Below are 15866 nucleotides of genomic sequence, written 5' to 3'. Positions count from 1 at the left end.
GAACCTTCGTTAGGCCACACTTGGAGTATAGTGTACAATTCTGGTCGCCACACTACCAGAAGGATGTGGAGGCTTTAGAGAGGGGGCAGAAGAGTTTTACCAGGATGGTGCCTGTTATGGATGGCATTAGCTATGAAGGGAAGTTGAATAAATTTGGTTTGTTCTCACTGGAACGAAGGAGAGGGGCATAGACAGAGTGGATAGTCAGAGAATTTTTCCCAGGGTAGATGGGTCAATTACTAGGGGGCATAGGTATAAGGTGAGCGGGGCAAGGTTTAGAGGAGATGTACGAGGCAAGTTTTTTACAGAGAGGGTAGTGGGTGCCTGGAACTCGCTGCCGGAGGAGGTGGTGGAAGCAGGGACGATAGTGACATTTAAGGGGCATCTTGACAAATACATGAATAGGATGGGAATAGAAGGATACGGACCCCGGAAGTGTAGAAGATTTTAGATTAGACAGGCAGCATGGTCGGCGCAGGCTTGGAGGGCCGAAGGGCCTGTTCCTGTGCTGTACTTTTCTAAAATAAAAGTTACATTCATGCCACACAAGTGTCAGGGAATGACTCTCTCCTACAAGAGAGGACCTAACCACCGCCTTTTGACATTCAATGGAATTACCATCACTGAATCCCCTACAAACAACATCCTGAGGGTTACCATTGATAAGAAACTGAACTGGACTAGCCACATTAATACTGTGGCTACAAAAGCAGGTTGAAGTATCTGTCTAGTTCAGATATTTTCGACCAGTTTACTTACTCAAAGGTTTTATCTAGGTGTCTTTTAAATAGCGAGGAGAACAAAGGCAGCACGGTAGCATTATGGATAGCACAATTGCTTCACAGCTCCAAGGTCCCAGGTTCGATTCCGGCTTGGGTCACTGTCTGTGCGGAGTCTGCACATCCTCCCCGTGTGTGCGTGGGTTTACTCCGGGTGCTCCGGTTTCCTCCCACAGTCCAAAGATGTGCAGGTTAGGTGGATTGGCCATGATAAATTGCCCTTAGTGTCCAAAATTGCCCTTAGTGTTGGGTGGGGTTACTGAAATGAAATGAAAATCGCTTATTGTCACAAGTAGGCTTCAAATGAAGTTACTGTGAAAAGCCCCTAGTCGCCACATTCCGGCACCTGTTCGGGGAGGCTGTTACGGTGTTGACCTTGGGTAGGATGCTCTTTCCAAGAGCCAGTGCAGACTCGATGGGCCAAATGGCCTCCTTCTGCACTGTAAATTCTATGAAACAAACACAAGTGTAAATTCAACAATCTTTATTACATACACAATTAAACCATAAATTACCCCAAAATATATAATACTAGAAACACCCAAGATTTGGTTATATTATCCACAAAGATGGCTTGATTGAACTGTGTGTTACCATTGATCAGAAACTGAACTGCACAAGCCACATTAATACTGTGGCTACCAGGGCAGGTCAAAAGCTAGGAATCCTATGGCGACTAACTCACCTCCTGACGCCCCCCCCAAAGCCTGTCCACCATCTACAAGGCACAAGTCCGGACTGCAATGGAACACTCTCCACTTGCCTGGATGAGTGCAGCCCCAACAACACTCAACCCCATCCAGGACAAAGCAGCCCGCTTGATTGCCCCCCTTCCACAAACATTCAAGCCCTCCACCATCGATGAACAGTGACAGCCGTGTGTACCATCTTCAAAGTGTACTGCAGGTTCCTTAGATAAAACCTTCCAAACCCACCACCACTACCATCTAGAAGGACAAGAGCAGCAGATACTGGGAATCCCACCAGCTAGATGTTCCCCTCCAAATCACTCACCACCCCGACTTGGAAATATATCGCTGTTCCTTCACTGTCGCTGGGGCAACAACCTGGAACTTCCTCCCTAACAGCACCATCGCTGTGCCTGCACCACATGGACTGTAGCAGTTCAAGAAGGCTATTCACCACCACCTTCTGAAGGGCAACTAGGGATGGGCAATAAATCCTGGCCTGGCCAGCGATGCTCACATCCCGCAAATGAAACAAAAAACCTCTCACGCCATGGTTGTCGGCTAACAGCTGGATCTCATGCACTTTCTCCTGCCAGTATCTGTTCTTCAGGTCATGGGTTTTTGCTGGACCCCCTTCAGCCGTCTGTAGTGCTGCTTCTTGCTCTCAAGTTGGGTTGCTGCTTGAGGTGCAGAAGAAACTTGCGATGGTGACTTATCGGCTCCTGAATCTCCTGGTCGTCCTCATCCAACCAGTCCTGGTGTATCCTGCTCGAGTGACAAAGAGCCTCTTTACAGGTATTGATCATGGAGGCCTTGATGGTAGGCCAGGTGCTGTTAAGACTCTGTATCACCAGAATTGTCCACTTTTAGTCCGCTCTTCTAGGCGGTGGTTACTGCCTCCAGGTGCTTTTTTCACCCTCTCACTAAGCGTTTCCCTTTCTTGAGAATTTAAGTTGTCCATGTTTCACAGGCATGGAGCAAGGTTATGCTGTTATGGTCTACGTGCTGCTGAAGGTGACCCACACATTGTATAAATAGTAAGCTTTCCCCATTCTTCTTCCTCCACCTTCAATGAGTCAAAATTCAAAGGAGGGCTTGTGAAGGCCTTCCTTTTTCAACAGGAGAATGGCAGCTAACTAATGATCTGGAAGCAACGTTGTGGGAATGCATGCATTTGAGATCAGTGATTTTTGAATATGTCACTTTCCTGGCGAGCCAATCATGGCATGCTTAGATCAATGACAACCTTCTCACCTCGAGTTCATTGAAAATTCAAGCCCTGATCCATGGGACCTTAGTGTAAAGTCCAAGCTGACACTCGATTGCAGTGCAAGAGAGCGACACTGTGTCAAAGGTATTGCTCCTCAGGCAAGATGTTAAACGGAGATCCCCATTGATTTGATTCTGATGTCTGTGAATGATTCATTGAAGAAATTGAAGAAGAAAGGGAAGGTTTTCTGATGTCCTAACCTTATCACAGAATCATAGAATCCCTACAGTTCAGAAGGAGGCAATTCAGCCCATCGAGTCTGTACCAACCCTCTGAAAGAGCACTCCATCCAAGCCCACGCACCCGCCCTATCCCAATAACCCCTTAACTAAACCTACACACTTCTGGACATTAAGGGGCAATTTAACATAGCCAATTCACCTAACCTGCACATCTTTGGACTGTGGGAGGAGACCAGAGCACCCGGAGGAAACCCACGCAGATACGGGGAGAATGTGCAAACTCCACCAACGCCAGAATTGAACCTGGGTCCCTGGCGCTGTGAGGCAGCAGTGCTAACCACAGTGCCGCCCCAATCATCTCTGCTTCAATCCTCTCTGCTCACAGAGGTGAACTGATGATTTCCTGGCTGGAATTCTCCGGCCTTCACTGGTGGCAGGGTTCTCGGGTCCCGCTGGGAGTGCGTCCTGGCGGCGTGGGTTGGCTTCAATGGGAATTCCTATTGACAACCGGTGGGAGGAGAGAATCCCGCTGCCAGCAAACAGCACGGCCAGATTCTCCAACCCCCTTAGTAGCAGTAACGCGGCCTACTCACAATGGAGAATTCAGCACTTTATATTGCAATGTAACACCAGGGAATGTCATTTGTCAAATATGAAGCACTTGGAGATGCTGTTGAGAAAAATGCTATACGGATATAATTCTATTTTCTCTAAAATAAAATGAAACATAATGAATTTCTGATGAGGGTTTCCTAAATTGTCCATCATAATCTCTTCAGAACACCCATCATACCCTGAAAAAGTAGCTATGCCTTGTTCTTCAAGGGCTCTTCCGTCAAGTCTTTCTTGAAGCCTATCAACTTCCCCCAAGTGTATCCACCATCTATAAAGGCACAAGTCAGGAGTATGATGAAATAGTCTCCACTTCCCTGAATGAGTGCAGCTCCGACAACAGTAAAAAAGCTCAACACCATCCAGGAGTAAGCAGCCTGCTTGATTGGCACTCCATCCACCGCCTTCAACATTCACTCTCTCCTCCACTGACACATAATGGCAACAGTGGGTACCAACTACAAGACGCACTACAGCAACTTGCTCAGGCCCATTCAATAGCACAGAGAAAGTTCACTTCACTGAATCCTGGGATGAAGAAGTTATCTTATCAGAAAGATTGGATAGGTTAGGTCTGTATTTATCTATTGGACTTGAGAAAAAATAGAGGTGATCTTATTGAAATATATAAAGTCATGAGGGGACTTGACTGGATACTGAGAGGATGGTTCCCGTTATGGGAGAGACTAGAACTAGGTGCCACTGTTTAATTATATGGAATCTTCCACTTAAGACAGAGTTGAGGAGAGATCTTTTCTCTTGGAGGTTCATCATTCTGTGGAATTCTCTTTCCCAAAGAGTAGTGAAGACAGGGTCATTGAATATTTTTAAGGCTGAATTAAGTTATTGATTGACAAAGGAGTTAATGGGTATAGGGTAGACAGGAAAGATGTGTTGAGGCTACAATCAGGTCAGCCATGATATTATCAGATAACGGACCAGGCTTGAGGGGCCAAATGGCCTTCTCCTGCTCCTACATTGTAAGCTCCAAACCCAAAATCTCTACCACTTCAAAGAAAGAGGGTAGCAGAAGAATGGGTAAGTTGTCACCTCGAAGTTCCCCTCCAGATCACACACCAGCCTGATGTGGAGCTTTAGCGCCCTTCCTTCACTGTTGCTGGGTCAAAATCCTTCAACTCCCTTCCTAACAGCATTGTTGGTGCCCCCGCACCACATGGACTTTAGCAGTTCAGGAAGGTGGCCCACCTTCTCAAAGACAATTAGGGATGGGCAACAAATGCTGGTCTTGTCGATTACACTCACAGTCTGCGAATGAATGAATAAAACATTACAACAGACGACTAGGAAATCCCCAAGAGCAAATTCACCCCATAAATTCTTTTATTTAGAAAATATTTTATTGCGGCATTTATAGTTTTAACACTTTTCAACAATAACACACAACAGAACACACAATAAAATAACCATCATTCCCCCCAAACACAAACCCCAACCAACATGGCTTATAAAAACACACCGCCAGCCTTTCCCGGCCGTCCCGCCCACGCGTGAAACTCTTAATGGTGATACCGAGTTGGCAGCATGGTTTTAAATCTCTCCCTATTTATTATCATTACTGGGCAATGAGAATAAAAATGGTCTGCTCATTGATGACATCCTACGTGCTTCACACAAAAACTTGGTCCAACCCCAATGAGTGTTCTCCTGCTCCAACTCATTCCCTCTCAAACCCTAAAACTGACAAGCATCGTCCTCCCTCCATCTTCCCACCCAGCCACTCCTCATCCCGATTTATTATACCTTTCATCCTTTACAATCTCTGTGTTAATATGCTCGGAGCCGCGACCATTCGCCTAGACAAATGAGGGGAGTCTCACATGGAGCATAAAGAGCCTTACCTCAGCATAATCAGCCACTAAATACAGCTCCACATACTTCATATCCTGCACCACATCTCTCTTTTCCTGTGCAGAGCAAATGTAACACTTAGAGCCATTCAGCACAATCCACAATATAATGTCCAGATGTGAATCTGTGTAATGTCACTACTGCAGCATGGGCGAACTAAAAAAAAAGCTCAATTCAACGTTCAACAGTGCATAACAAAGGGTGAAAAAATTTAGCGCATGGTTTAATCCTGTGGCCTCTGAACATGCAAACATTTAACACATTCAGTTCACTTCAGTTTTAATGAAAGGTTTTGTCTTGCTTGAAGTGGATGTGGTAACCAATTGGCTGAAAAAATAACAGACTTCAGGAGGACTTAGTCTAGTGAAATGGGTGGACATTTGCGTGTTCATTTGCCATCATCCCTTGATGTATCATTTGGCGCCAAGTGGTTTTTTTTCACAATTTAGAATTTTTTTACCTTATCCGTTTGAGATTTCTCTGCATAATGGTGGTTTAAGATTGGAGATTGGTCAATGCTAGTGTGTGAGGTAGGAGTATGTGTACTCCAGGCCACATCTGAGTCTTAAGAATGTTAGTGTTAATTGCCTTAATGAATGTGTAGATGTGAAAACTGCTATCCAACTCAACAACCATTGTGGTAAAGGGGGGAAAAAAACACACGTTAGGCATAAAAACAGAAGGCACCCAACAAGTCAATGATTATTCATAAGAGTGAGCACGTTTAGATTTTGAGTGTGAATCTTGACAAAATTTGGTTTTCTTCTGTCCTTACCCGATGATGTGCTGGATGGAACTGCCTGGTGAAACCTTTGATCCAGTTTTCCTCGTGTTTGCTCGGTTGATGTCCACATGTCCCTCTTTTAAGCTTCAGGTGCTCAGCCCTGTAGATTAGATGTTGATCAAGGCTGTCTTCAAGGGGCTGCACCAAGTAACTGAGATTTGCGTTGAGGATGATCAAGCCGCTAGGCAGGAAATATCATTTAGTTAATATATTTTCCATTGTCAGAGAACAATTTTTTACCTTTTCATCTTATGGTATTACAACCTAAAGGATGGTGAGATATTGAGTTAATTGTGAACCAGTCAACTCTAGCACCCAAGCTCAAATCCAACTTTCATTGTCCGCCGGTGTAAGGACCCAATGTGAAGCCAATGAGGTAGTCTCAACCTACCTCCTCGTAGCATGATCTCCCCTACCTCCATCACAACATTATTTGGCGTTAAATTGGCCATCTCATTCAGTGAGGACACAAGCCTCACAGTGCCAGAGACCTGGGTTCAATTCCCGCCTTCAGTGACTGTGTGGGGTTTGCACATTCTCCCCGTGTGTGCGTGGGTTTCCTCTGGCTGCTCCGGTTTCCTCCCACTGTCCAAAGATTTGCAGGTTAGGTGGACTGGCCATGCTAAATTGCCCCTTAGAGTCCAAAAGATTAGGTGGCGTGACTGGGTTACGGATATAGGGTGGAGGCATGGGCTTAATTAGAGTGCTCTTTCCAGGGGCCAGTGCAGACTCGATGGGCCAAATGGTCTCCTTCTGCACTGTAAATTCTATGAGAACAAGTGTTGGAGAAGACTTTGCCTGTCCAAGGAGACAGTGCCTCATTTGTGCCACCTTGTTCAGTAGTCGGTGCCACACGGACTTGGAGGGTATTCACTGCCTGTGGCTTTGAAAGTCGCAGCCGCCCTCAACTTCAATGCGACTGGATCCTTCCAGGACTCCACAGGTGACCCTTGCAGCATCTCACAAGCCTTTGCGCAGAAGTGCACCAAGGAGGGGATGGATACACTCTTCACAAGGGCTCACAACTACATCCATTTCAACCGGAATCAGGCTAGCCAGGACACAAGACATTAGATTTACCCAGAAAGCAGCCTTTCCACTGACTGCACTTACGTGGCTCTCCAATCCCTATTGCACCAGGGAGTGCAGTTCATCAATCGCAAAGGTTGCCACTCCCTGAATGTTCAGCTAGTTTGTGATCACACAAAGAACATCTTTCAGGTGTGTGCTAGGTTCCCGGGGAATGTTCACAGTTACATCCTTAGCTGCTCTCAGATACCCGACGTATGTGACGGAGTGCAGCAGCCACAGGGTTGGCTCCTCAGAGATAAGGGATACCCCTGAGGTTGTGGCTGATGATGCCAATGCGGAGGCCTCAGAGTGCAGCAGAAACTCAATAAAACAAGGTTCATGCTGCAACTCACACTTTGGTGGAGCAGACCATCAGAATGTTGAAGATGCGGTTCCGGTGCCTGGTCTAGTCTGGTGCAGCCCTGCAATATAGACCGCAGAAGTGTCGCGCATCGTAGTTGTCTGCTTCGCTCTTCACAACCTGGCCCTTCAACGGGGTATGGTCTGTTTGAGATAGTGATGGAAGAGAGGCACACCTCCTCTGATGAAGAGGATGTTGAGGCGGACGAGGAAGGAGGTTCTGGAGGGAGCGGAGGAAGGCCAACAGGCAGCGGTGATGGCAAGAAAGGGCGGAAGAGCTCAGGGTACCCTGATAGCCTCCCATTTCATGGATGGTGAGGATTAGGGCCAATGATAATGTCCACTCAATCTGAAGTCTGGTCTGACTGCTAGCACCACATACCTTCACTGATAAGGCTCGGGTCAGGGGCAGGGAGTGATTGCCCACAGTCCCAACGTTGCAGAGGATGATGATGACTTGCAGTGGGCACAGTGCATTGTTCCTCAAAGCGATACTGTGAATGTCTGACTCCTGTCTTGTTGAAGGAAGCTCGCGAACTCACAGTGATCAGCGCCACATCAGGGGGATGTAACGCAGACGATTCCATCTCTCCTGACCTCGACTCCTCGTTAGTTAGCTGTGCCCCTGAGATACTGTGTCACTGGAAACAGATGCACACTTCTCATCAGGCTCTAGCTACTAGGTTCCATGTGCTGAGATCAGACATTCAGGGTGGCACGGCGGCACAGTGGTTAGTACTCACAGTGACAGGAACTCAGATTCTTTTCCGATCTCGGGTGACTGTGTGGTGTTTGCACTTTCTCCCCCTGTCTGCGTGGGTTTCCTCCGGGTGCTCCGGTTTCCTCCCACAGTCCAAAGATGTGCAGGTTAGGTGAATTGGTCATGCTAATGTTGCCCAAATGTTAGGTGGGGTTATGGGAGCGGGGGACTGGGCCTGGGTAGGGTGTTCTGTTGGAGAAAGAGCAGGTGCAGACTCGATGGGCCGAATCGCCTCCTTCTGCACTGTAGGGATTCTAGGATTCACAATGACTGGGTTTAATGACAGTGGCCCTGAACATTATGGGAGACATCCTAATTCCCAAGGAGAAACTGGCAAGTCTGATGTGCCCACTCAGTGTGAGGTGACAGCAACCAATGTGCTGGCAACCTTGCAGAGAGCTGATGGAGGAGCTCTGGAGTGAGCAGCCCGCAGTTCAGTGGGACACGGTTGCAGTAATCTCAGCGGCACTACAGGAAGAAACCTTATGGCAGCAGGGAGCTGCAGAGAGGTTGCAAAAAGTGTGATTTATTCCATTTACAGAGACGATTGCTGATTTATGTAGTAGTCGCTATCTATAAGTGCATCACACCCGTGCCGTGCCAATACCATGCAATTAGACATTCTTAATCCTACTACTATGTCTTGGTGTACCCCCAGGATCCACAGCAGAGGTGGAGGCAGCCTGCGATCTGCTGTTGTCTGTGATGACTTTGGCGGGCATCCTCTGGTGGGCTGGGATCTGGAGGGCCCCAGCCTGTTTCTGGGGTGCTGCTGTGTAGCAAAACCACCCTCTTCTGCCTGTGGGGTGGAAAATGATTTGGTCACAGGAAGAGGGGAGTCGAACGGACTGGATACTACCGGAGTCTCCTGGATGGAAAGCCCTGGGTTATGCACCAGCTTTTCCTGTCTATGAGGTGCGCAAGAACCCCTGGCTTCCTCCTTGAGACAGAGGGGCAGCTCAAGAAGCCCCATCGTCCTCTGGCATTTACACTTGGGGATGTCCATAAGTGCCTAAACCATGGAGTGAACATCCTGCATCATCGGGGCATATGTGAGCACGATGCTGCACTCGTTAATGGGAGCGGAGGCCCCGGCGGGTCCGTTGGAGGTGGAGGGAGCACACCGAGTGATGGCGCGAGGACCGAGAGCAGGAGAAATTCCCAGAGCCGTAGTGGTGAGATTCCTCCGTTTTAAGGATAGAGAAATGGTCCTTAGATGGGCAAAGAAAACTCGGTGTAGTAAATGGGAGAACGCGGTGATCCGCGTTTATCAAGATTGGAGTGCGGAGGTGGCGAGAAGGAGGGCGAGCTTTAATCGGGCCAAAGCGGTACTTCACAAAAAGAAGATAAAATTTGGAATGCTGCAACCGGCAAGACTGTGGGTCACATATCAAGGGAGGCACCACTACTTTGAGACGGCGGATGAAGCGTGGACTTTTATTGTGGAAGAAAAACTGGAATGAGCGGGTTATTAAAAAGAACGTTCGAACAAAGTGGTGGGGCGAATGTGGGGGGGCGAAGAGGGGTTTTATGTTTTAATCCTGCGGTATGGTAACTTTTCTTTCTCCCACAGGTGGTGATGGGGGGAGGTGGGGAGGGAGAGGAGATGGGGCGTTGGCCATGGGAGGCGGGGCCGAGGGAGAGGCGCGGGCTTGGTTCCCGCGCTATGATAATTATGGCGGGAATAGAGAAGCAGGAAGGAGGGGGCGTCGCACGGTGCGAGCCGTGATCACGGGGGGAAGCCGAGGTCAGCCAGAGTTTGCTGACTTCTGGGAGCAACATGGGGGGAGTAATTATGCTAGCGGGGGGTCTAGCAGGGGGGGGGAGGGGGGAATTACTGGGTTGCTGCTGCTGGGGAAAGGGGGGAGTGGGTACGGGAAAGGATGGGTGGGGGGGCACCGTCTGGGAGAGATACAGCTGCGTGGGAACTGGGTGAGAAGCTGGAAAAAGATGATGGCTAACCGGCAAGGGGGGGGGTGGGAAGCCCCCCAACTCGGCTGATCACGTGGAACGTGAGGGGGCTTAACGGGCCGATAAAGAGGGCACGAGTACTCGCACACCTTAAGAAACTTAAAGCAGATGTGGTTATGCTACAGGAAACGCACCTGAAACTGATAGACCAGGTTAGGTTGCGCAAAGGATGGGTGGGGCAGGTGTCCATTCGGGGCTGGATGCGAAAAACAGGGGGGTGGCTATATTAGTGGGGAAGCGGGTAATGTTCGAGGCGAAGACTATAGTGGCGGATAACGGGGGCAGATACGTGATGGTGAGTGGCAAATTACAGGGAGAGATGGTGGTTTTGGTAAACGTATATGCCCCGAACTGGGACGATGCCAACTTTATGAGGCGAATGCTAGGACGCATCCCAGACCTAGAGACCGGAAAGCTGATAATGGGGGGAGACTTTAACACGGTGTTGGAACCAAGGCTGGATAGGTCGAAGTCCAGGACTGGTAGGAGGCCGGCAGCAGCCAAGGTGCTTAAGGATTTTATGGAGCAGATGGGAGGGGTGGACCCGTGGAGATTCAGTAGACCTAGGAGTAAGGAGTTCTCGTTTTTCTCCTATGTCCATAAAGTCTATTCACGCATAGACTTTTTTGTGTTGGGTAGGGCATTGATCCCGAGGGTGAGGGGAACGGAATATACGGCTATAGCCATTTCGGATCATGCCCCACACTGGGTAGACTTGGAGATAGGGGAGGAAACAAGAGGGCGCCCACCCTGGAGAATGGACATGGGACTAATGGCGGATGAGGGGGTGTGCCTAAGGGTGAGGGGATGCATTGAAAAGTACTTGGAACTCAATGACAATGGGGAGGTTCAGGTGGGAGTGGTCTGGGAGGCGTTGAAGGCGGTGGTTAGGGGGGAGCTGATATCAATAAGGACACATAAAGGGAAGCAGGAGAGTAAGGAACGGGAGCGGTTGCTGCAAGAACTTTTGAGGGTGGATAGACAATATGCGGAAGCACCGGAGGAGGGACTGTACAGGGAAAGGCAAAGGCTGCATGTGGAATTTGACTTGCTGACTACAGGCACTGCAGAGGCACAATGGAGGAAGGCGCAGGGTGTACAGTATGAATATGGAGAGAAGGCGAGCAGATTGCTGGCACACCAATTGAGGAAAAGGGGAGCAGCGAGGGAAATAGGGGGGGGTGAGGGACGAGGAAGGAGAGACGGAGCGGGGAGCGGAGAGAGTGAACGAAGTGTTCAAGACATTTTATAAAAAATTGTATGAAGCTCAACCCCCGGATGGGAGGGAGAGAATGATGGATTTTTTGGATCGGCTGGAAATTCCCAAGGTGGAAGAGCAGGAAAGGGCGGGACTGGGAGCACAGATCACGGTAGAAGAAGTGGTGAAAGGAATTAGGAACATGCAGACGGGAAAGGCCCCGGGACCGGACGGATTCCCAGTTGAATTTTACAGAAAATATTTGGACTTGCTCGCCCCGCTACTGACGAGGACCTTTAACGAGGCAAAGGAAAGGGGACAACTGCCCTCGACTATGTCAGAAGCAACGATATCGCTTCTCTTAAAGAAGGAAAAGGATCCGCTACAATGCGGGTCCTACAGACCAATTTCCCTCCTCAATGTGGATGCCAAGGTCCTGGCCAAGGTAATGGCAATGAGAATAGAGGAATGTGTCCCGGGGGTGGTTCATGAGGACCAAACTGGGTTTGTGAAGGGGAGACAGCTGAACACGAATATACGGAGGCTGTTAGGGGTAATGATGATGGCCCCACCAGAGGGTGAAACGGAGATAGTAGTGGCGATGGATGCCGAGAAAGCATTTGATAGAGTGGAATGGGATTATCTGTGGGAGGTGTTGAGGAGATTTGGGTTTGGAGACGGGTATGTTAGATGGGTGCAGCTGTTGTATAGGGCCCCAGTGGCGAGCGTGGTCACGAATGGACGGGGATCTGCATATTTTCGGCTCCATAGAGGGACAAGGCAGGGATGTCCTCTGTCCCCATTACTGTTTGCACTGGCGATTGAGCCCCTGGCGATAGCGCTGAGAGGTTCCAAGAGATGGAGGGGAATACTTAGGGGAGGAGAAGAACACCGGGTATCTTTATATGCGGATGATCTGCTACTATATGTGGTGGATCCAGCGGAGGGGATGCCAGAAATAATGCGGATACTTGGGGAGTTTGGGGATTTTTCAGGGTATAAATTGAACATGGGGAAGAGTGAGCTGTTTGTGGTGCATCCAGGGGAGCAGAGTAGAGAAATAGAAGACCTACCGTTGAGGAAGGTAACAAGAGACTTTCGTTACCTGGGGATCCAGATAGCTAAGAATTGGGGCACATTGCACAGGCTAAATTTGACGCGGTTGGTGGAACAGATGGAGGAAGATTTCAAGAGATGGGATATGGTAGCATTGTCAATGGCAGGGAGGGTGCAGGCGGTTAAGATGGTGGTCCTCCCGAGATTACTCTTTGTGTTTCAGTGCCTCCCGGTGGTGATCACGAAGGCTTTTTTCAAAAGGATAGAAAAGAGTATCATGGGTTTTGTTTGGGCCGGGAAGACTCCGAGAGTGAGGAAGGGATTCTTACAGCGTAGTAGGGATAGGGGGGGGCTGGCACTACCGAGCCTAAGTGAGTATTATTGGGCCGCTAATATTTCAATGGTGAGTAAGTGGATGGGAGAGGAGGAAGGAGCGGCGTGGAAGAGATTAGAGAGGGCGTCCTGTAGGGGGACCAGCCTGCAGGCTATGGTGACAGCCCCATTGCCGTTCTCACCAAGGAACTATACCACGAGTCCGGTGGTGGTAGCTACACTGAAGATTTGGGGACAGTGGAGACGACATAGGGGACAGACCGGAGCATTGGGGGGGTCCCCGATAAGAAACAACCATAGGTTTGCCCCGGGGGGAATGGATGGGGGATATGGAATGTGGCAAAGAGCAGGTATAACGCAATTGAAAGATCTATTTGTGGATGGGAAGTTCGCGAGTCTGGGAGCGCTGACTGAGAAATATGGGTTGCCCCAAGGGAATGCATTCAGGTACATGCAATTGAGGGCTTTTGCGAGGCAACAGGTGAGGGAATTCCCGCAGCTCCCGACACAAGAGGTGCAGGACAGAGTCATCTCGAAGAAATGGGTGGGGGACGGTAAGGTGTCGGATATATATAGGGAAATGAGGGATGAAGGGGAGACTATGGTGGACGAACTAAAAGGGAAATGGGAAGAAGAGCTAGGGGAGGAGATCGTGGAGGGGCTGTGGGCAGATGCCCTAAACAGGGTAAACTCGTCGTCCTCGTGCGCCAGGCTAAGCCTGATTCAGTTTAAGGTATTACACAGGGCACATATGACTGGAACACGGCTCAGTAAATTTTTTGGGGTGGAGGATAGGTGTGCGAGGTGCTCGAGAAGCCCAGCGAATCATACCCATATGTTTTGGTCATGCCCGGCACTACAGGGGTTTTGGATGGGGGTGACAAAGGTGCTTTCGAAAGTAGTAGGAGTCCGGGTCGAACCAAGCTGGGGGTTGGCTATATTTGGGGTTGCACAAGAGCCGGGAGTGCAGGAGGCGAGAGAGGCCGATGTTTTGGCCTTTGCGTCCCTAGTAGCCCGGCGCAGGATATTGCTAATGTGGAAAGAAGCCAAGCCCCCGGGGGTGGAGACCTGGATAAATGATATGGCGGGGTTCATAAAGTTAGAGCGGATTAAGTTCGTCCTAAGGGGGTCGGCTCAAGGGTTTACCAGGCGGTGGCAACCGTTCGTCGAATATCTTGTGGAAAGATAGATGGGGGGAAAAAGAAGGCAGCAGCAGCAGCCCAGGACTTGGGGTGGTGGGGGGGGGGGGGGGGGGGGGGGGGGGTGGCCTGAGACAAGGCAGTTGCCAATTAGGGCTAGTTTTTTATTTTTGTTATTTAATATTTATTTATTTGTTGTTGTTTTCTTTTGTTCTTGTTTAAATAAAAAAGGTCATTATTATCTGTATTGTTATAATGTTGTGTAAAGGATGCACAATGTACTGTGTTGGTTGACCAAGGGGGGGGGGGGGGGTGCCTTTAAATGGAACATCCAGCTGACTGAAACGCTTGGCTGATGGCGGGCGAGCTAATCAGAAGCCACCCACCATGGAGACAAGTGAAGCCCGTGCTGAAAATAATTTTTCTCTAAGACCCTAAAAACATGGTGAAAAAACTGCCAATGCCACCAGCGGGCTAATCATTGCTTTTCCTGTCCAAAACAACACTTAGCCAAACAAATCAGCAAATTCCTGCCAAAGTGTCAACCTAAATTATTTGCTGAGGCCTCTGGAATGGGCCTTGAACCCGCAATCTTCTAACTCAGATTTTCAACTGCTGCTCGGGTGTAAAACTGATACTGTAGACCAGTTTCTCGTTATACCAAATGCCCAATTTTTCACTTCCACCAATTATAGAATTATAGCTTGTGTCCTGTGTAGTCAATCGCCAGTGCCAGCCTTATGCCCTGGAAGTTGGAAATCCATCTCAGTCTTTGTTAGTTGGCTAAAGGGTAAATATTGGCAAAGGCCCCAAGAGAACTCCCCTATTCTTCTTTTGTTCGCACCATAAGCTCTTTTACATCCATTCGAAAGGACCTCAATTTAATATCTCATACAAAAGACAGTGGGCTGGATACTCCGCCCCGCCACTTTTCTGCCTCGACCCGCCGGCGGGCTTCTCCATTACGCCGGCCGGTCAATAGGGTTTCCCATTGTGGGGCAGCCCCACGCCGTCGGGAAACCCCCGGGTGCCGGCATAATGGAGAATCCCGCCAGCGGAGAATCCCGCCCCACACCTCTGACAGTGCAGCACTCCCGCATTACTGCACTGAAGTGTCAGCCTGGATTATGTGCTCAAGGCTCAAAAACAAGGCCATGGACCCACAGTCTTCTGACTCAAGAGGCTTCAGCGATACTGTTGAGCTACAGTGTCTGTCAAAGGACCAGGTGTATTGCATTATTGGCCAAAGATCTTCACAGTAAACATAGATGGTCCGGATTTGAACTATGTGTGACATTAAGAAAAGCATTTTGGCCTTGTGAAGCAGAAAGCCTTTGCAAAACTTGTTGAGCAGTAAAAATCTCCACCTGCACACAATTTGTTCCCTGTTTCCATATAAACATTAGTGAGCTGCTTTGTTTGACCTTGTCAGTAAGTCCATTGCAGGAAGTTCATTGTTTTCATCCTGGGACCTGTTCTGTGGCTTCCTTCAGAGATATAAATAGAAAAATCCTTTTTTAAACTGACCTTAGGCATCAAACTCCTGAACATCTGCTTAAAAGATCCCCAGCTGCTACTACACTCCTAAGACCTCATAATTGCTCCATCAACACAGCAATCTTCACTTTGAACACAGCTTTGATTTGCCGCATAAGACTTTAATGACGCCGGTTGCCAGGTAACATGACTCAAGTTTTTAGCTAATTAAATAAGAAACAGATCCCATTCCAAGTCAGCTCCCCAAGGTCAGCCTACACCAATAACTAAACATTGAGATTGCAAGTTGTTCGCCT

The 15866-nt window shown here is 48.9% G+C and overlaps 1 protein-coding gene across 3 annotated transcripts in view; it reads right to left on the bottom strand.

Moving 5' to 3' along the window:
• Positions 1–15866, bottom strand: part of adam19b (ADAM metallopeptidase domain 19b) — a 271511-nt gene that overhangs the window by 113297 nt on the left and 142348 nt on the right. For 2 of the 3 annotated variants that reach the window (XM_072511913.1, XM_072511915.1), the window contains 2 exons: positions 6177–6366; positions 5392–5457 (listed from right to left, as the gene is read on the bottom strand). In XM_072511913.1, the coding sequence (XP_072368014.1) occupies positions 5392–5457; positions 6177–6366 (256 nt within the window). The remainder of the gene's footprint in view (positions 1–5391; positions 5458–6176; positions 6367–15866) is intronic. The other variant, XM_072511914.1, reaches the window with a different exon arrangement.

Source organism: Scyliorhinus torazame, chromosome 7 (assembly GCF_047496885.1).
Source record: "Scyliorhinus torazame isolate Kashiwa2021f chromosome 7, sScyTor2.1, whole genome shotgun sequence".
Classification (NCBI taxonomy): Eukaryota; Metazoa; Chordata; class Chondrichthyes; order Carcharhiniformes; family Scyliorhinidae; genus Scyliorhinus; species Scyliorhinus torazame.
This window is presented reverse-complemented; position numbering and strand designations above follow the sequence as displayed.